The sequence below is a fragment of the Balearica regulorum genome, chromosome 17 (assembly GCF_011004875.1).
Source record: "Balearica regulorum gibbericeps isolate bBalReg1 chromosome 17, bBalReg1.pri, whole genome shotgun sequence".
NCBI lineage: Eukaryota > Metazoa > Chordata > Aves > Gruiformes > Gruidae > Balearica > Balearica regulorum.
In genome coordinates this window covers 9,838,653-9,859,623 of record NC_046200.1, presented here as the reverse complement: position 1 = coordinate 9,859,623, position 20,971 = coordinate 9,838,653, and the positions used below count along the sequence as shown (strand labels likewise).

The window sequence follows — 20,971 nt, the reverse complement described above, 5'->3', positions numbered from 1 at the left end:
ACCGGGACAGTTAGGCAGCGCTCGGCTGGGGCACCCAGCTAGAGACAAAGTCCAGCCCAGCAAGCTGCAAGGCTGAGTCAGGATCTCAGATATAGGAAAAAAGCCCCACCAAACCAACACTTTGATAGTATCAGCTTGTCAGAGACAGTTTCACTGCCAAATTGATCGTTAAAAGCACACAGAGCACAGGCCTCTTAAAAGCAACAATCGGTTCTCTTCTCAAAACATGCACCTGAACAGATCAGGGAGGTTTTTATAACCCAGACAGCCCTTTATAAACAGCTTCGAGTGGAGATCTGCCAGCCATGGTGCCGACACTGCTAGTTCAATCATTATGGCAAAGAGCGACAACAAAATCATGTGAAACTAAGTCAGTGGGCTTTTTCTGCCTAATCAAAATTCATATTCTGGGTTCAGAGAGTACACATTATGACAGCTGGACTCATTCGTTTATAAAGGCACTTCTCAAATTGCTTTCAGCCAACTGGCAGGCTCATTTGCTGCCAGAAAGGTAACCATCTCTCTAATTTATTAGCAAGAAGAGCAATGAGGGCTAGTAGGAATAAGATGGGAAGGGAAGAAAGAGGACAAGTTAGGTTATATTTAGTCAGGCAATGGAAGACCAGTGCTGCTGTTTTTCCTTAAGTGGATTATCAAAAAAAACCCCAAAACCCCAACACCTGCACACCGCTGGGGCACAAAGAAAGACAGGAAAGGCGATGCCAGCTTCTGCAATGACCAAGTGAATGCAGAGCTTTATTCATTTATTTATCTTCTTACTAGAACAAAATTGTCAAAGAAGTAGTAGGGGAACAGCAGAGTTGCCAAAATGAACATATGATCCTGGACAGATCTGTTCAACCTAAACAACTTATTAGCACAAAGCAGCATCCATCTGTGCACATATTGTGCAACAGCCCAAAAAATTACGTTCCAGAAAAAGCTTCTTTAGAAATATGACTGCTGGAAACATTGATAATTTGAAGGAAGGCCTTTAAATTATCTTCCTGGCAGACTTGAGCTATCCCCAAAACATATGACCAGATCATCTTTAAACCAAAATGGAAACAGTTCCCTAAGAAACAGTTTAGCATGACTGAAGATTCAAGTTTATACCTTGACAGAAATTTAGCAGAAAAGACAGACTAAACTGCTGTACAGACTTTAAAGGTAGCAAAAACTGCAGTACGCTGTTTCATCTGTCAACATATGCCATATTGTTAGAAGTTCTGCCAAGACCTCGGACTCTTACTCCGTACCCAGGGAAACAGTATGGTATTTCAGGTCACATCTTTCCATAATATGGAAAGAGGTTAGTTTTCAGCATTGGATACTGATGGTGCATCAGCTGCTCGTGTTGGCAGCTGCTCCCCACTGAGACCAGCACTTATACAGCCCTGTATGTCAACAGTAAATAAAAAAATAGTGATTTTCATATATGAGTTGAAATACACACACTGCCTGGAGTCTTCTTCCAGGATGAGAACTCTATACTGAAGCACTGTATAAATGTTATAAACTTTTATTGCCACGGACTGGCCTCCTATCAAGCCTGTGTTGAAGAAGTGACCTTGGCATGTCAGTTCATGCCCTTTGGAGCGGCTCTGGGCTTTGGGTCAGCTGGCAACAGCTTCATGCCTGAGCACTCCCACACTGTATCGAGGGAACTTCCCACTACTGATAAAGGATGTTGTTTGTGCAATGTATTTATGAAAAGTGATGGAAATGGAGAGTTGTATATGAGAAAACAGGTGGGGGAAATATAATTAGGACAACACCTCAAAAGTATTTTGAGAAGTTGATTGACATGTTTTAATGCATGGCAAGACAAGAGGGGATTTAGTGTTTGTCAAAGGAAACCTTTGGAGCAGCAGAACAGCAAAACCAGGCGATGATCTGCTACAAAGGATTGCCATGGCCTACAAAGGCTGCTCAGTGCCTGAGACCGGGCTGCAGCATTGGGCAGCTGTGCACCGAGCAGCCGCAGAGGAGGGAGTCCACCTCACATGCCCAGACTTCCAGTAGGTCCAGTTTGGAAAGACCTACACGTTAACACAGGAAACTATGAAAGAACATGATATAGGAAAGCTGTATGATATTTTTTTTCCTCTGAAGTTCTTCATTTCACATGAAAACAGGGCTATCTTATGTGTGGGTGAATCTGCTTTTATTTATTCTCCATCAAAAGTCAGAGCCTTCCAAGCACCATCACATAGTTTGTTGCCATAGAAATGACCATTATGCCACAACCAGGTGCCAGTCTTTGCAGGAAGACAGCAGGAGTGAATGAGTCCTAAAACGCGTTAAAGTACTTGTTTTAATGTATTTCTTATTACTAATAAAGCATAAGAGACCTCAAATATTGCACACAAAGCTCAAGTTCAAAACTATTTCCAATCTGAGCTTCCCTGACACATACCTACCATCCAGTTTCAGCCAACCTCCAGTGAAGCAACCAAGAAAAAACCTATGTTTATTAAAACCACTTGATCTAATTAAAATTCTAAAATCTTAATGAAAACAAAAGGCCACAAGCATCTGCCACTTCCCCTAACCAGAAATAAGAGCTGCATATTCACTTCTAAAAATATTTTATGCAAGAATACTGGAAAGCAGATGCATTTCAAGGCACATAGTGCCAGCTGCTCCACAGCAAGGAAGGGCTAAAAAAACCAAACCCAAAAAACGTGCAAGCTTTTTTCTCAGCTGACTCCTCTCGTAGGCACAGTTCCACAAAGGCAGCCAAGGCTACTTTTGGCCATGACCTACTTTCCTGCAGCAGTGAGAAGCTCCACCGCCCCGCGCATTCTCATCTGTCAGCTGACAGCGCTTGTTCCTGCGGGATCCCAAAGGGCAGCATCCTTTATTGATACCCAAAGCAAAGGTTATTACGACGCGTAGGTTAGTGGGGCACTGTGGCAGCTTGCGGATGAAGCATGCCGATTGTTTCGAATTAAATCATTCTCTGCCATCGCTGCGTGTCTCATGAAGATATGACCTACAATCCCCGCACATCAATTAGTTACAGTCTCTGAATCCCTTTGGTCTGTGGCTGCATGTTCTTCTTGTTAATGAGGCTCTGACCCTGTTGGATATGCACCAGCCTGAAAAGCAATCAAAATGGGCTCATTTGATTCTCTACCCACACATGGGTAGAGTTGGTGATGTGCAGCAAGAGTTGTATTTAGTAAATACAGACTTTCCCACTCTATCAACAGTAATTGAGTTACCATTAAAATGTTCAACACTTGGGGATCAGACACCCTTCTGAATGGCCTCTGGCAGGAACACCCAGTAATCCAGTGAAGCTATCGTGGGGAAAAAATTAATATGTCATGTCCGAACTTATTGACAACACAAGGATAAAATCATCCAGGGCTGGCGTGACCATTTGGTATGTTTTTGTCCCACCAAAACAAGTAACACAGAGCTACCTTAAATAGAAGAGAAAACCAAACCAAATATTAATATTAAAACACAATGTTGCCTACCAAGTACCAAATTTAACTTAGCAGCAGAAGACTAATTTTACATTAGATTCTTTGGTTCCTTTAAAGATGAGACCTGTTACTGTCTGCATACAACTTCACATTGTAAGAAGCTGTCTTACAATTTTCCCTGCTATAAAACTTCAAGAAATATGCAGGTATTAATTGATGTTTGAATAGTATTGGAATAACTCCATGTATACTGTTGCTTATTTCAGATCTTGTAAATGGATTTAATGATGATAAAAGGCACTGGAAATCCTCAGCAAGTCTACGTATTATGGGAACGTGATTGGAAACAGCAGCACTGGTTTAACAAAATAAGCCATCTTCATGTAGTTTAATATCCCATGAAAAATTTGGGGTCAGCAGCCAAGAGAATAGACTAGTCTCATGTGTCAACGTATCATTTCTATGTTCAGTTCAACAGCATAAATGCCAGATATTTATCATATGGACGACTGTCTACCAAATGCTAAAAAGATACCCTCAATTCACATTCTTGGATGAAACTGCTGTTTAACTGCAGCTTTCATCTACTGCTGAACTGGTATGGAAATGGACACAAAAGATCCTTCATTACCCACTTCCAGACCACTGTATTTCCATATTTAAATTTTAATTAAACTGATACCATATGGTCACCAAAGCCTTGTCCAGAGAATCATAAAGATATGCTTGATAAAACACGCGGCTCACAGATACTAGCAATAATGTTGCTGTATCGAAGAGCACATTAACAGAAATTACCATGAAAAAAAAGATGCATAGTTTCATGCGCAAGATTAAACCTGCAGTCTTAATGCAGTCAGAAGTCTATCAATCCAGAGATCCACAGCCAAATACAACACAGTTCATGGAAAATAAAGCTTTGCAAAAGGATTAAAAAGCTAGTCTCCAATTTTAGTGAAAAACAGGCAAGTAAGAATCTGTGGGAAACCTCATGCTGCATCTCATTTAAGGCTAGAGCATTTCACAGCTGCTAGTTTTTCAAGTGTCACAATCACAAAATCCCATCCAACGTGCACACTTCCACCAAAACACGGAAAAGGAAAAAAAAAAGAGACCATCTGTTCAGTCTGTAAAACCTAGATGTAAATACTTTTCTGCTGTAAGGGAAATAATGCATTAGGAATAATGCTAGACACATTTATCTGCCTGTGTCCAGAGCTGCCTTACTGGAAAAAACACCTCCCATCACCAGCACAATCCCCATCAGCAAGGTGTGAAGGAGTCACAGCAGCTTGGCCAGTGACTCATGACACTGGAGGTTTTAAACAGCTCCTTTTGATAAAGCACTTGAACAGTAAGTCTAGGCAAATCTCATCTTCTTTGATCTCACTGTTTCCCAAAGATTTAGGGAATTGAAAAATAATTCCCCCTTTTAAGGTTAACTCTTAGTGGTGCTGGTGCACTACTGTAAAAGTCACAGATACAACTTTGGAAGAGAAACAACCAACTATCCACATGTTCATCAGTAACAAAGGAGAGTGGGAAAGTTTCAGAAAACCCAGTAAAAAAAGAAGTCATCTCCCAGGTCATCAGCCTTACTGGGACCTTCATCCCCTTGTCCCCCCTGTGTTTTATGACCATTTCCAGTCATGATTTTCTGGTTGTTCCTCTGGGCAGGAATCATATCCTCATACGTTTCTATCCAGGGGCCTTGAAAATTTATGGTCGCTAGTCAAATATTAACTCATTTAGACTGTTGACTAAAAGCTAATAATTACTGAAGCAAATGAGGTAAGACGACATGGTTCAGTTGCTGCATATTGAAGAGTTCATCTCGTTCAAAGTGGATTCTAGGCATTTGAGCATCAGTCTGTGTCTGCTGCCCCCAGACAAAAATGCACCTGGAGAGATGCTTAATGATGATGGCTGTAACCACCCAAGCCTGAAAGACTGCTACAGGCCACGGAAATACAGGCAGCAACACTGAACTGGAAACAAACAAACAAAAAAAAACCCAAAAGAGAAAAGGAAGAACCACTGCTCATCCTGGCTAACTCTTATTTATTTATAAGTACCTGCTTCTGAAATGACCCAAGCTATCAAGAGAAAATTTAGCAGATTATCATATTCTGACAGCACCTGTCATGTCTCAACATATATACTAAAACTGTTTTCTGTCTTACACTGTCATCTGTAATATATCAAAGTATTATCAAAGTATTTCAAGAAGATATTAGAAAACACTCCCACCAGTGTACCAGGCATGCACCCAGCATTTACTGTGTATGATTAAGATTAACTCTGTTCAAAGAAGATAAATTAAAATTAAGCCGATGCAGAGAAGGACAACTGTGACCATTTAGGGTATAGAAAACTTAAAGGCAAGAACACCACTGACAGGAAAATACAAGTCTCAACAAGAAAATATCAAGAAAGCATTAAATTCCTGTGTACCAAATACACAGCTGTAAACACTAACAGAGAGAAGTGCAGTTTTGGCACAAATACAAACAAGACTAAGCTGGTCAAACCCAAAATTTAAGGAAGATATTTATCAGATGAAAAACCATCAGAAGAACCTCTCGGCAGTCATAGCAGGAAGAAAGCGAACACCAGTTCAGGACAGAGCATGCAGTTTGCAAAGCAGATTGCAAGAGAGCTGAAGAGCTCAGAGAGTCTTCCGGTTTTTTGTTCCTGATCATTTCACCCTTCTTTCTGCAATGCATGGAAACCAACTAAACTGGATTTGTCCGAATCATTTTTCAACAACAAAGCTCCCCTTGGTTTTATTTCTGTAAGCTTTGTTCTCTGCTCTGTAATAAGCTATTACTCACCCAGAACAAAACCGTATTCCCACTCCCCACTGAAACTTTTCTTACAAATAAACAAGAAAAAACAACCCTCTGTCCTTCACTTGAAACATACAGGAAAAAATATGGTAAGTTTAACAAAAGAGGAAAAAAAGGGGGCAAGTGACATTTAAACCTATGCAATATCTGAGGACTTGACTGAGTTGCATAAGACAAATTAAGAAATGTACTTTGAATTTCAAAGCTGAGGATGTGCTGACTTCTTCTGACATGTATGTGAAAAGCGTTCTCTAGAGAAGAATTAAAATTCTCATTTATACATCAGTTATGCTACAGCCAAATGAGACCTGAAGTTACTGATCCACCTAAATGATCACTCATTTCCAAAGCCCCAAGGAGAAAACATAGCAGACTACTTGGATTTCAGGTGCTGCACCCTGATGTTCAGCAGAAAAAAAAAAAAAACAATGAGAGGTGGATATGTCTTACTCCCAAAGTTTTCTACATAATGAAAAATATCTCAATTGGTCAAACTATTTTCCTCTTAATTAGATAGTCACAGAGCTCTAGATATGGAAAACTGATGCAGAGACAGCCCGCCTATGAAGGGCTGCACAGCATTTTCCTCTCAGTATTTTTTATCTAGACAAAGAATGAAAATGCTCACAGTAAGCACAATCCCTTTGGAAACAGTAAGGGTGCAGGAAACTTTTCAAGAGGAAAAAAAATGAAAAGTCACAAGGAAAATCTGATTCCTGCCGCAGTGAGCCATGTCTAGAAGACCATCAAAATCCTAAGATAGTATTACCGGCATGTTGCAGAAAGGTCTAGACAAGTGCTTTGAAAGTGCATCACACTGAACATTATCTACAGCTATTACATTTTCCTGACAATGTATTCCAACAGCAGCTACTGCTAGGCTGGTGTGAAAGAGGTCACCTTCAACCACAGATCCTTGTCTGGTGACATCCATTATTTGCTGCTTATTATCTAGAAACACACCTGGAATAACACAATTAAAGCAGCAATCTGCAGTGAATTACCACACAGACCGTTATGAACTGAGTTAAAAGCCATCACCACTGTTGATTTAGCCAATACAGGTTACATGAAACTTGAACTTGTCCTCTTCCCCTGTTCAGGCTGGAGACCTGTTCCACTCAGCTAATCTTCGGATGAGTTTTGTTTGTGACCTTGATCTTGACACCTCTGACTCAGCAACGTGTGAAGCTCCTGCAACCCACTTACAGGAATCCATTCCTGAAACACACGGGCTCTGCACTGATTGTTTGATAGAGGTGGAGAGCAATTTGTAGTGAACTATAAAGCCCTGGCTGGAATTTAACCTGCACTTTAACACCTGTTCCTACGGTACTTGATATTTCTCACACTCCTGACAGGCTGCAGTTTCTTTATTCAGAATATTTCAAAAGAAGAAAAAATACCTAAGCCCTTTTTCTCATTATGTTCACTTCTCAGGTGAAGAAACAATTGTCAGTGGTTTCTGTTTCTGTATCCGTGCTTTCAAAATACGTACACAGTAAAAAACACTTTTATATTTAAGGAAGTTTCACCTTTGCTCTAATTTCTGCATCCTTTTCAGCCAGGATTTCATTTATTTAGACAGCCAAAGACTTTAGTGCATAAAAAAATAAAAGTGCTGTAAGGTTGTTTGCTTTTTTACCACCGAATTTATTAATCCCACTTTAAAAATGAACAATCTTCTCCATATCCTCTCCATTAACCTGGTCAGCAAGCTCCTCTCACCACAAGACCAGCAACTGATTTCTGAGACTGAAATCTAGCTGATCAAACTGAAAAGAAACCATGCTTTCACAATAAAATGAAGTAACAATAGTCACCAGCATTTGGGAGAGGAATTAGCTAATAAACATATTTAAAGAATGTATTTGAGAATGACTTTCCAAAGTTTTGAAGTAACAGACTTGGTTGCAATTTTTAATTTTGAGGGTAAGAAGTTACTGGTTTTGAAAGTGCCTGTCATTATTCAGGCAAGCATCATCCTACCAACCTTATTTCAAACAAATGATTGAAGAAAAAAAAAAAAAGGCGACTGCTTACATTCCTGTGGGAGCAGTGCTGGAGCGAGGCGGTGTCTGCTACAGGCTCTGTCATTGCTGCAGGGCATTGCAGGTACAAGATGTACATCTCTGGGTGCTTTCAAAGTGTGGATCAGACAGGCTTACTGCATGAGGCAGGCACCTGTACTGCCACAATTATTTGATCATATTCGTCATAATCTCACCCCAAGTCATTTTTATTTGGTAAATACAGGATTAAGAGTGTGGAGAACAATAGCAAATGTTTATCTTGTATACAGAGCAAAACTCTGGGTACAGCTCTCTCTTTTAAGGAAGCAGATGTCCTACTGGGAAAAGTCAGAGATTTTCAGCCTTCTGACTCCAAAGTTAGTCCTCATTTTCCATGCCAGTGGCTCTGCCTTCTACTATTTCTTTATATGCCCCAGACTCCTTTTTATGGTTATCTTCAGAGGCAGCCCAAGCAAAAGGCTTTCCTAGCCCTAAAAAAAAAAATTCCTCAGAATTTATAAAAGTTTTCCTATTTAACCTAGTAAGAAGCTAAAATCTTGTGACATTTAAGAAGAAGCTCTCTCTGCCCTGTAGGTCTGGATCCTAACCTTGCATGAGACAGGGCACAACACAAATTGTGCTCTGCCTCGTTCAGACCAGAAATGTGTCTCCTCATCTCATACATCCACTGCACAGCATCTTCAGGTCTCTTAACCTGACTCTTAGGCATATGTTAAGCCCAAGCTAAATTAACTTGACTGAATCCTGTTTGCCCTTCAAGACACACATACGCAATAACCTCACAGCTGCACGTGGCCCTTAACATGAGGATTGCCTCTCTGGGTTATGCAGGATCAGCAGACACACGGATTTTAGTTTGCTCTGAGCAGTGCAGAAAGAATTGACATAGGTGAGCCCTCTATATGAGTTTAAAAGCAGATGCACTTAAAACAGTCACAAAATTGACTTTGGAACAAAGCCTTAGATGCAAACACCAGAGATTAACTGACTTTCACCTGTCCAAAAGAACTAAACTCCCAGAGAAATGGGGGAACAAGGGACAAAGACTGTAGCTATTTCCGATACAGTGGAAGAGAGATATTTGCCCAAGGTTACAGAGCCTTGAATGGGGCTGAATTACAACCACAATAATCTGGCCTGCCCACATGCAGTTAGAATGTCACTGAACCAGAATGGAAAAACAGGTATTTACATCAGAAACATTACAATGCAAAGGAAAAAAATAGCTCAGCCCACACATAACATATCCATGCAACAAAGAACAATTTCCTTGAAATTTCTGTCAAAAGGCATGCTGATCTATCATCTGTTCATATTTGAGATTCCAACAAACCAGACATGCTCTGACCAATCTCACTTCTTGGAAACAGGTACTCCTGAGCCCAGCTGGCTGACTTGTGTAGGCATGCTGGTCACTGCTCTCATACCGCCGCTACGTGAAATGTTCTGGCAAGCTTGCAACTATCTGCAAGCTCAAGAAGCCAAAGTGCTGTTCTCAGTAAAACGGAATGAGCCAACTATGACTTTCCTCTTTATTTCATGCAATTTTAGTGTAAACATAAGCTAGGGCAGTGTCCTGACAAAGCTGACAAAAAAAGTAAGTGAGCCAATGCCATCTGACAGGCTGTAGTTCAGCTGCAAGAGATGCACTGTTTCTTCCAAAATTATTGGTGTAGTGACAGGAGTATTTTTTACCACAATGCATTATTAAAAAGAGGGGGGAAAAATTCTGAAGTTACTTTCTGGAATAGCTAATGGGAAACTCTAGACAAAGGTCAATGGTGATTTGTTTCTCCTAAACGGATATTGGTGTCCATACTGCACCTCAGGAGAATGTTCAGAAAAAGCAAGAAAAAATAAACCATAAACCATGAGGAAGTATAAAGAAGGAAAAAAAGATTAAAAATATTGTAAACATATCAAAGAATAACTGCAATCTTGGCACTGCAAAATTTCTTTAAAAAGGAGGGCTGGTCCAATAGTTTAGGACTCGGAAGAATCAGAGAAGTCACTTGTAGATCAGTTCACAAACATCCAATTAATAAAAGACTAGCACAGTCCTACCCCCTGGGAGCACTGGAAGATAAATATATTAATGATTGCAAGGCTAATTCTCCACTGAGGGGTCCACTTCAGAAATAAGGCAGCCAGACAGAATTAGTGAGTATCAAGAGTGCACCATTAACAACACCGTTTCCAAGTAGCCTATTGACTTCTCTAAAATGTTTGGCCTGTAGCAAACCATAACAACAGAAGTACAAGCCACGAAGGATTTCATTATCATTTTTAACTTCAGGACAAAAAAATGGGAAAATTCTCCAGAGCCTCATCACCAATGACGAATCATCAATCTGTGCAAAGTAACTTCATAAGTCACCATACAAAACATGGCATTGCAGCTAATCCGGCTCAATTCCTTTTTAAACAAACCTGAAATCTTAAGTTTCTGTAAGTCACCATCTCATTACAGAAAATATTTTCGAGTTTCTACAATGAGCAAGCTGTACAAATAACAGAAGGTGCATGCACGATAGATTAAAGAGAGGGCAGTACAGTCTATAGATGTCCAAGCTCAACTCACTGACTTCTGCCACCTACCCTGCCTTGTCCCAGCACCTCCATCCCCTCCCTACCCAACACCGTCCTCCCCTTCCAAAAACCAGAGCTGGCCCTCCGGGAAACAAAGGCCAAATTATGACATTTCTTTCAACCCCACTCTTCAACTTATGGCTCCACAGGGCTGGGTTCAGCAGGGTTGTGTGCTGTTCTGGAGAGCAAGCATCTCCTTTTTCTTCTGAGTGGTTTGGAACACCTTGGTCCTGTGAATGACAGAGCTGTACAGCACAAGTCCACCATGAAATAAAAGGGAAGAAGAAAGGGCTCCCCAAACAGAGCAATACAGAGGAAAAGGGGATGCATACTGAGGAGACCTGGAGGTACACTGCAGATCAACTACAGAAGCACAAGTCTGGGTAAACGAATAGATCTCAAAGTCAGACTTTATTTGAGCATTCATGGTTCACCACGTATATTCTGCACAATCTCCCCAGTGTCACCACTAGACACATTACAATTCTTGCTTAGCATTTACCCAAAGTAATTTTAAACCACATCATGGTTCACAGTCTGAAATGAGAACAGGTGTCATGGAGCTGCTCTGAGTGAAAAAAATGGATCTGGCAACACCCCAAAACTCCCAGCAAATGCACAGAGCAGCAAGATGGTGGGAGGCTGGTGAAAACGAATGAAATAGCTGTAATTCCTTCCTTCTCAACAATACATTGGCCTCTTCGTGTTTGAAGACAGACCTTCAATCATCTCTCTATCGCACAAACACACCTGCAGTTTGCTATAACTGAAGATATCAAGTCTCAGACAGCCTGTTCATGTTTAGAGTTTGGAATGCTGCATCTGTATTTAGCTTCTCCTCGTATCTCTCTGCTGGGAAAATCTAATCAAACACAAGATGTTTCAAAGGTAATCTCCTACCACAAAGCCATCTGCAAACCAACCAACAATCCTGTGCAATGACTGCCACCTGATGCTCGGGAAAGTAACTGCACTTACTGAAGGAAATTACAAGTTTCAGTAGATGAAGCAACAATTTCTGTTCAAAGTTTTCCTCTATGCCTTCACAAACTATGCACTCTCTTTTAACACACCAGAAAAAAAAAATTCCAACAAGGAAACATTTCCAGTATTTCATATTTATCTGGTGCTCTACAACTTCACACTACTACAGAGATTATCCCTTCATAATTATCATTTACGCAGAAAAAGAGGGGAGAAAAACCACTGAGGTGCTGATCACAGTGTGAACCCATCTTACAGTGAACTGTCACAACAGGCAAGTCAGAAGCTTTCTGAAATATATTGTCAAGATAACTCAAAAGATTTTGCAGCTTAAGCTTACCATTTATAATATCACCTATAACCTCTTCAATCTGCATAAAGCCAAACGTATTTTGGTTAGGAAACATCACTGCAAGTTTAATCACAGATGGAGAGGTGAGCTTGCCAGCACCTTGCCCTGTATGGACTAGAGTTCTGCTTATACGAGGCGGCAGTACAGAGCCTTTTCCATCACTGACCAGCCAGGCTCTCTGGGCATCACTAGCAGTAACAAAAGAGCTTGTATTTCCATCTACACAGATTTTAATTATGCCATACCTGTAAGAAAGGCAAGATACTCCGGGATTTAAATAAATGAACTGCACATTTCCTCCACCATAGTATTTACAATCCAATCCAATGCAAAAAAGAAAAAAAAAACAACTTTCCTCTTTCCTCCGCACACGCAGTCTGAGGCTGATTATTTTCTACTACAAAGATCATTAGCAGGATGACAGTGAGGGGATACCAGGTCTCAAATCTAAAAGCCCCCTCTTTTTTTTTTTAAAAGCTAAAAAGAGATCCCTCATAAGTCTGTACACTAATTTCAGCAAAGCTGATCTTACAGATGTCATACTTCAAAACAGCCCTCCCATTCAACTTCTTTTGTTTTCATTAAGGCGTTTTTCTTTCTCCCACACGTTAAATAGGAAACTGAACATAAGGAAAGCAAACACATCATGTGAATACACCCATCGTTACTTACTTCTCCTGTGATTGGATTGGTTCCATATTTCTTTATCCAAGGAACAATACTCCTGAAAAGAGAAGGGATAAAGTAATAAGAGACAAGTACCATCAGAAACCTTAATTTTTGATGGGCATGAATATTTTTGTCAACTTGCTAAGACCAAATGATGGTTACGTAGCTGTAACCAAGCAGTTTGGCAACACAGAAGTAAAGCTAAGTAAAGACAGTAACTTACAGTATGTCAAAGACCGTCCCATCTGGTGTGCAAACTGGGTATTCAAATGGCTGCAGAGACAAACTAGAAGAAAAAGTACACATTCTTTTTAGCAAAACCAGCTGGAAATCATGATGACAGAAGCAAATAACATTTTGCTGATTAACTTACACATTAAAGCAAGGCCTATACCAATAAAAACACTGAGTGGCTGCCAATACCCACTACCTGATTCTTCATAAATTAGGTTAACAATAAAATCTGTGAAAGAAACTGAAAGAAACCAGTGCAGTTTCAGTAACTTGTAGCCGCCAGCATTCACAGCCATACAGCCGCAGGGGCAGATGCTGTAATACTCCCCAACCTGCTTCCATTGCCATGTCAGGTCCCACCCGCACGAAACATGGTTCACGCAGAAATGCTCACTGTCTTTGCGCTGAAACAGGTTAGGGAGTGATTGGTGATCACATTCAGCATCCCCCCGTCAGGGATGCTTCCATAACCCACCCAGCTTTTACCCAAGTAGCGGTGGTTTGCAGATGTGGACTGTAACTTCTTGAACTATGTGATTTACAAGAGGATTTGTAACCCACCTCTACTAACTCCCTTCTTTCACTCTAGCATTTCAAGCAGTAAACTCTAAACACAAAAAATCAGCATAAATATTGCTTCAATCTATCAAATCACTACCTCAGAAAAATTAATGATTGTCCAAGCATGTTCTGACCAGGGAAAAGTAGATTCAAGTCCTGATTACACAGATTTTAAAGACTGGAACGTACGTGATAGTTGTTCTGAATTATTTTTTCACTTGTGTATTCTTTTAGCCATCAGATTCAATCTCTGCAGATACTAATCATGGAAGGTACATATAATGTTTCAGTTCTTATTGATTTTTTTCTTGCTGCATTACTGTCATGGCAGGCACGAGTCAATGAAAGCAACCACCTTGGAAGAACGTGGCTTCAGTCATAGTTCAACGTCAACATCCTGATGAAGAGATGCGTCATTTAATAACGATAACATTAATTTGTTGTCTTACCTGCAGTGATCAAACGACAAACGTCTAAAATTAGTTCGTGGAAGGTCTGTTTATGAAAAACAAAACAAAACAACAGGATTTTAATAAATATTTTGTATTCTAGGTAACAAACATTTGAAAGTTACGCTTTGCTATATACATGGTGGCAATTTACTGATGACAAGGATAAATAAACTGAACCCTGCAAAACTGCAACTAAAACTGGACTTCTACAGAGCACAAGTACAGCTCCTCAACTGAAATTACACAACCAGGGGAAAAAAAATCAAACCAGAGCTCTGACAGACCGACAGCACCGAGTTAAAATTCAACGATTAACACTGTAACCACCTTCAAGCCCTGCCCCAACAGTGGGCACAGAACCTGCTGAAGGCAGGGCCAGCTCATCTGGGCGTTGAACCTCCCCTGCCTGCCGCTCTCACGCCGACGGGCACCGCGGAGTTTAGCACACACACACCCCCCCCCCCGCAGCTGCACAGCCCGGGGGCGGGGGCAGCTCGGGAGGCGCTCGGGCAGCCCTCAGGGAGGTCGCTTCAGCAGCTGCCCGCAGTTAAACGACCCCGTGTCGCCACGGGGGCGGCGGGGCACCCCTCACGCCTTTACCTGCTTTCTTGCCCCCGTAGAACTGCGTGTACTCCGCGCACGTGATGTACCTGCCGAGACAGCGGCGTCACTCACCAGGCAGCCACAGCGCCCTCCCCACACCCCGCCCGTCCGCACGCCCCGGGAGGCCCCGAGGCGCCCCCGGCCCCGCCGGACCGGCCCCCGCGCACGTTCCCGCTCACATCTTGTCCTTCTGGTGCTGCCGCTTCCCCATGGCGGCGGCTCGGCCCGGCCCGGAGGCCCTCGGGGACGCGACTTTCTGGGCCCCGCCGAGCCGCCCGAGCCTCGCCGAGTCGCCTGTGCCCGGACGGTTGCGGCCGCGGCGCCCTTCCGGTGCGGGTGCGGCGGCGAAAGGCCGCGGTGCGGAAACACGGGCGGCGAGCGGCGTTCCGGCGTGAGGAGGGCGGGGAGCGCGGGAGCGCTGAGGGGAGGGCGGCGGTGGGGGCCCAGCCGCTGGCAGGATGGAGCACAGACATAACCCGTACGTGTGGCCTTTCCACTGGCTGAAGACGAGCCTGTGCTCCAGTACTTGGCGCCCAGCTAAATCTAATTTTATTTCAGTTTTGGTTGTAACTCTGGCTGGGTCCTCCCTCACCAGCCCCAAGGAGGGAGTTTTGGCGGGTGTTTTCAGCGATGGCGTAGCGAGAATGTCTGGACACCACCACCCCCCCACCCCACCCCCCGCGACCTTCCCCATTTCCCAACCATTAATTAATAAAAGCTCCTAAGTTGTTCAAAGCAACCTGCCCCCACTCCTGCAGTGAAAGCATTCCTCGTGGGTTTTGCTGCAGGCTTCCTTTGATAACACAGCCTCAAACAGAGTTTTCATAGCCCTCATCAGAAAAAAGGGGCTGAACGTAAGCAGGAAATTATATCCAATTTAAGAAAAATGCTCATCTTCACTTAAATATATTTTGTTGCATGGAATTCAAAATCATAATATTCCTGGTCTGTCAGGCAGTGACAGAACCTTTAAGAAAAAATGAATAGAAAAACCTACATAGTGTCTAATATGGAAACAGCTCTTCATAAAAAGTATTTCAGCATCTCTTCAAAGACTTAATGACAAAGAAGAACTTACTTTCCCTTAGCTAATTACCTTTAACTCCTATTAAACAGCATTCATTACAAGCCTGGTATGAACAGTGCAAGGCTGACAGAAGATGGCCAGAATCCAAACATCTTGCCTTTAGCAGGAGGAAACAGCCACCTGTCTCAGGGCTTTCATTTATCACTTTCAAAACTATCCATGCTTGTTTGGTCTTTACTCCTTAAACCACCATCCTGGCAGCTGCCTACACAGAACAGTCAAGAGTCAAAATCCATGGAAGCTGATAGCCAGACTCCCACGGACTACACCAGGCTTTGGACTGGACCCACCTTTTCCCCAGAACATGGCACTGATGTCCTCGTTTAATCATTTCAGTGTGTGCTTGCGTGCGTGCACAAACACAAGGTGAGCACAACCTGGTGTAGCTGCAGATGTCCCAGCTCATTGCAGGGGGTGAGACTAGATGACCTTTAAAGGTCCCTTCCAACCCAAACCATTCCATCAGTCTATGATTGAATTCTACGAGGAATACAATGCCCGTTCCCACAAGTGTAGACTACTTGGCAATAGCGTATCAACATTCACAGCTCTACCGTGACTGGTTGTCGCAGTCCTGTTAAACTTGTTGGATGGCTCTCCTTATCACCTTCATTCTCCCACCAGGTACACGCAGAACCAAGCTGTGCTGTCACTACATTTCCCACTGCGTGCTGAAAACTCACTGAAGCCATACCGAAGAATAGCTGGCAAGTCAGTTGTTTATATTGCTCTTCAAGACACTTCAAGTCAGTGTGCACATAAGACTACTGTACAAAGCAGTAACGCGGTGTCCGTTGGGTCTGGCAGTTGAATACTGGAAGCAACGAAACCCTCCAAATGTGGGGTTTTGTTGCCTTAAAGAACACATCCTTCCTTCCTGGGGTTGTGACAACCACGTAACTGCAAAGCCGCCTGCCTGAACAGGGTCAGTCCCCTTCAGCAAAAGTCCACAGTAGGACAGCTAATCCTGGTCCTGGCTGAGGGTAAAGGACAGTGTTTGTTTCTGATAGAAATTTAGGGGAGAAACTGCCCTTTCATAAGGGTTTAAATACACTTACCCATTTCAATACTAATTTTCTTTCTCAAAAACATCCTCCAAGAAAGGCAATAAATTGAGGCACACCTGAACAGTTGGGTCCCAGAAAGAACCAACACATACACTGTCTTCTTTCCCAGCACCAAGCATACTTTGGGGAAGAAAACAAGTTGATTGATTTGGTTTCAGTGGAATTCCAAAACCACTCCACAAGTGAACTTCTGGCAGGCCACCAGCACTATTTTGTTATTAAAAAATGGAACATGGCCATAACTGCAAGAAGCTCCTTTCTTGCTGCAGTGCTGACTCTTTCAGCCGTGGTCAGGGGAGCCCATTTTACTTTGTGTTGCCTGAAATAATGAGCACTCCCACACAGCTCCTGCTCCCTCAGCTGAGATGGGGCTCCAAGAGAAAATGTAGCTGCTCTAGGGAGATCACAAGTACTTGTCTGATCTCGCTTTCAGAGGAAAGATCACCCAGACGGCATTATTTATTTCTAGGCATATTAACATGATTCAGCCTGTGTTGACATTTCTGGAGATGCCTGTGCCCTTTGTAATAATTCAAGACTATGTTTTTGCTTTTTGTTTTTTAAACCAATGCAATGTTCATTTATTTTTGTACTTACAAAAAGAGCCACCCCGTTGTATCCCTCCCCCTCCCCCCAAAATGCCTTTTACAAACATTTAAAAATTAAAAACCAGATGATGACATGTTAATTTGGTAGAATTATTTTGAAACATAGCTTTTGTAATTAGAGTTAAATTTCCTACAAGATGACTTTGTAGAGACAGCCTGATTATCGGCCAAATAAAATTCCATATTACAAGTTAGCAAATTCTAGTACAAAAATAGTCCATGTGTTAGAACAGCCTCTTATTATTATTATTATATTCACAGGAAAGAGTCTATTGGCTGCATAATACCTTAATATTTATGAAATTTCTTTTTATGTGGCTCATTCATCTAATTTAATATAGTGTTGAGCCTCAATAAATCCTCAGGCAAAAACCCCTAAACAGGGTTAAATATGCTGTTCAGTGTACTCTGAAGTACTGTGCTTTTCACAGGACATCCAAGAAACCCCACAAACAGTTCTCAGCTAGTTTTGATATTAAAATGAGATCCAGATCCAAAAGGACCCCCCTGAAGTACATATCCACAACTTTCCGTAGAAACAGAGGCCACAGCGTCGATGGTCAAGTTTCACTTGGGAAACGGTCTCATCCACTCATTTTCACAAATCCACTTGCAAGCTTCTTTAAGAATTAAAGCAGGTCACTCCTGAAGCATCTGGGACCCTTACAGCACTGCTCTCTTCAGGAGTGTCCCTACTGACCGGGCTCTCGCTCCTCTTCTGTCTCTGTCTGGTTAATGCTGTTCAGCAGTTTCTCTGGGACCAGGCCCGCAGGGAAAATCTGGGGAAATGCTACTTGTCTCTCAAGATGTCTAGCTGCTCTTGATATTCTGTGAAAAGCCTCTGGAAGCGGAGATTCTGTCCAATAACAGGAAGAAGCTCTTTCAATAGTTCTCTCTTTCGTAAACCCTGCACAAAAAACACAACGGCATCCTCAGAACATACGACTTGATATCACGAATATATTCTATACAGCTGTTTAAGACTCATGCCCTTTTTCCTCCCTGGAGAGAGCTGTCTATTTTATGTTCTTATTCTGCTTACATGACTCCCAGAATAAAAACAGTCTTTACATTTATATACTCAGGAAGCTCGTACAGCCTCTGCAGTTACAGACGCAGTTGCAGGCCTGCTCTGAGAAGGGCAGACATTTCATTGGCATGTCACTATTTCAAAGTCGCTGTCTGAAGAATGTGGAGACCTGAACATGCAACTCTGCTCCATCTGTGCGATACTCAAGACAGCACCAGAGCCAAGACTGCGGCAAGAAACGTTCGTCTACGGTTTCACATGAAATAAATAGAAGTGCCATGGGAGAAAGCCTGCTTATGACGTTAGAGCAGAGTATGGAAAGGGTTCCAGGGTCAGCAAAAATAATTTGCGATTGCTTTTTTACCACTAAGTTTCATCATATTTTAAGTTCTATTGTCTATCCATGTTCTGTAATTTTCATGGGAAACTCTTCCTCGTTCTTCCTTAAACTATTGTCAGGACTTACCATAACTGTTGATTCCCACTGACTTCCAGCTGAGTAATGGACTGGACCCAGTAAATCCTTGCATAATTCTCGCAAACGATATTCAAACCCTGAATATTATCAGAAAATAAAGTCACATTCATAAGTGTTTCACTATATATAACCACTCCACAATGTAACTGACAACATTCAGGAAAGAGTTAAAAGTATCTATAATAAAATAAAGCCAAAACCATTTATTTCTGAAAAAGTATATTATTCTTCTAACAACAAATCTTTGGAAAGAGAAGATGATTTGATAAGGATTTACTTTAGAGTTCCAAAGGGTTTTATTTTAAGTTCTCAAAACCAAAAACTCTACTGAAGATGATCTACAATAAGGAGGAAAATTGAAGTAGTTATTCCAGTTTGTTCTGAGCTGCCACGATCTCAACATTGCTCTCCTCTCCTACATAAAGATACCAGCTTTTAAAAAAACAGACCAAAAACCATTGGAAAACTGACAAACTTCAACAGCTAGAAAACTAATACAAAAGAGATATCACAAGGTGGAAAGCCACAAGATGGAAACCAGTGAAGGGGAAGAATTGTTAGGTTGCAATATATGGCATATATATGAATTTGGAAAATTCATATATGGCAATATATGAAAATATATTGGAAAAAATATATGAAAATATATATGGAAAATTCATATATGGCAATATATGAATTTGGAAAAATGGAGTCAGTAGTAAAAAAAAAAAAATCGGGCATCTTTCTGAAACATCAAAATATTACTAAACTAGAAGAGATCTCTCAGATCCTTAGCAAAAGAGTTTATAACAAAATTTAAAGGGATCCAATTAATATGCAGAAGAGTTAAAAAAAATAAAACAACAACCCAAAACAAAACCTTTAATAAAACTGCACACAGTTCCCAGGCCAGCTTTATTCACCCAAGAATCAGAGGACAGAACTCCCTTGCAAGTAACAAAGTCATCTGTTAGAGAGTAACTTGCCAATCAAGGTATAATAGATTGAAAATTTTAATGAATTAGAATTCATTCCACGTTGAAATCGTCATAGGAATAAACGGTCAATAATAAGATGTGCAATTTTCAAAATTTAGCAGACCTAAAAGAGTAATGGAGTAGTAATACACATATGGCAAAGCAGACTTTGCAGTGACATCCAGTGCGTATACACAAGGCAGTGACGCTTGCGCAGTGCAAGGTGAACCCTGCACACACAACAGAGAGGTTGTCAATTAGCAAAGACTTTTAAAAGTATAACCGTCTAACATATGACCCAAGATGAACATTTTAATTTCAACTTGGGAAGGACAGAGAGAATCATATGCAGTTCATCAAGCTCTCTTGTTAAATAAAGCAGGGGTCAAAAGGCAAGAATTAATGAGCTTGATTTTAATTCTGCCAACACCTATTAGGTGGCCTAACACGAACCGTTTTGCTTCCCTCTGTGTAAAATGATTATACATGGTGAAGAACAAGGCTGAATTAATACAAAGGAAACTACTAAATTTGGAGTGCAGACAAGCAGAGATCTTTAGAATCCAAGAAGCATAACGTCAGTTGGTTAACCTTATTTAACAAAATAGCATAGAAATATGTATTCAAATATAAAACACACAGGCAACCTTTCTTGTAGATTTGTTTCCACAAGCAAATTCTCTGCAGTTTTGTGTGCTCTGGTTATAAAGTGGCAGAGACCGAGCAACTCTTCCATCTCGCATCAGGCAGCGATCCTCAGTTGGCTGAGGAACGTCAATGTGTTTTACAAGGTGTTGCTGGCTCCTCCGTAACATCTGTAGTTGCTGCCAGAGGATACATACAGTATGCCTGACAGACCACTGGACTCCTACAATGTAATTCCTGCTACTGAAGTCCACAGATGGCACTGTTTCCCCAGACCACGATCTGTTCACAGTCCGTGTGTCAAAACAGGATTCCTGAGTACTGAGCACTA

General features: G+C 41.6%; 2 protein-coding genes across 3 annotated transcripts in view; both read right to left on the bottom strand.

Annotated features, from left to right (window-relative positions):
• Positions 1 to 15,095, bottom strand: part of PPIL2 (peptidylprolyl isomerase like 2) — a 74,074-nt gene extending 58,979 nt beyond the window's left edge. Inside the window, exons 1-5 of one of the 2 annotated variants that reach the window (XM_075769581.1) lie at positions 14,946 to 15,095; positions 14,764 to 14,813; positions 14,161 to 14,206; positions 13,140 to 13,202; positions 12,920 to 12,971 (exon numbers count right to left, since the gene is read on the bottom strand). In XM_075769581.1, coding sequence (XP_075625696.1) covers positions 12,920 to 12,971; positions 13,140 to 13,202; positions 14,161 to 14,206; positions 14,764 to 14,813; positions 14,946 to 14,977 — 243 coding nt within the window. In that variant the 5' untranslated portion in view covers positions 14,978 to 15,095. The remainder of the gene's footprint in view (positions 1 to 12,919; positions 12,972 to 13,139; positions 13,203 to 14,160; positions 14,207 to 14,763; positions 14,814 to 14,945) is intronic. The other variant, XM_075769583.1, reaches the window with a different exon arrangement.
• Positions 15,096 to 17,448: 2,353 nt separating this feature from the next.
• HIRA (histone cell cycle regulator) overlaps positions 17,449 to 20,971 on the bottom strand; it is a 39,008-nt gene continuing 35,485 nt past the window's right edge. Inside the window, exons 24-25 of the mRNA XM_075769578.1 lie at positions 19,025 to 19,113; positions 17,449 to 18,435 (exon numbers count right to left, since the gene is read on the bottom strand). Of these exons, the coding sequence (XP_075625693.1) occupies positions 18,319 to 18,435; positions 19,025 to 19,113 (206 nt within the window). The 3' untranslated portion in view covers positions 17,449 to 18,318. The remainder of the gene's footprint in view (positions 18,436 to 19,024; positions 19,114 to 20,971) is intronic.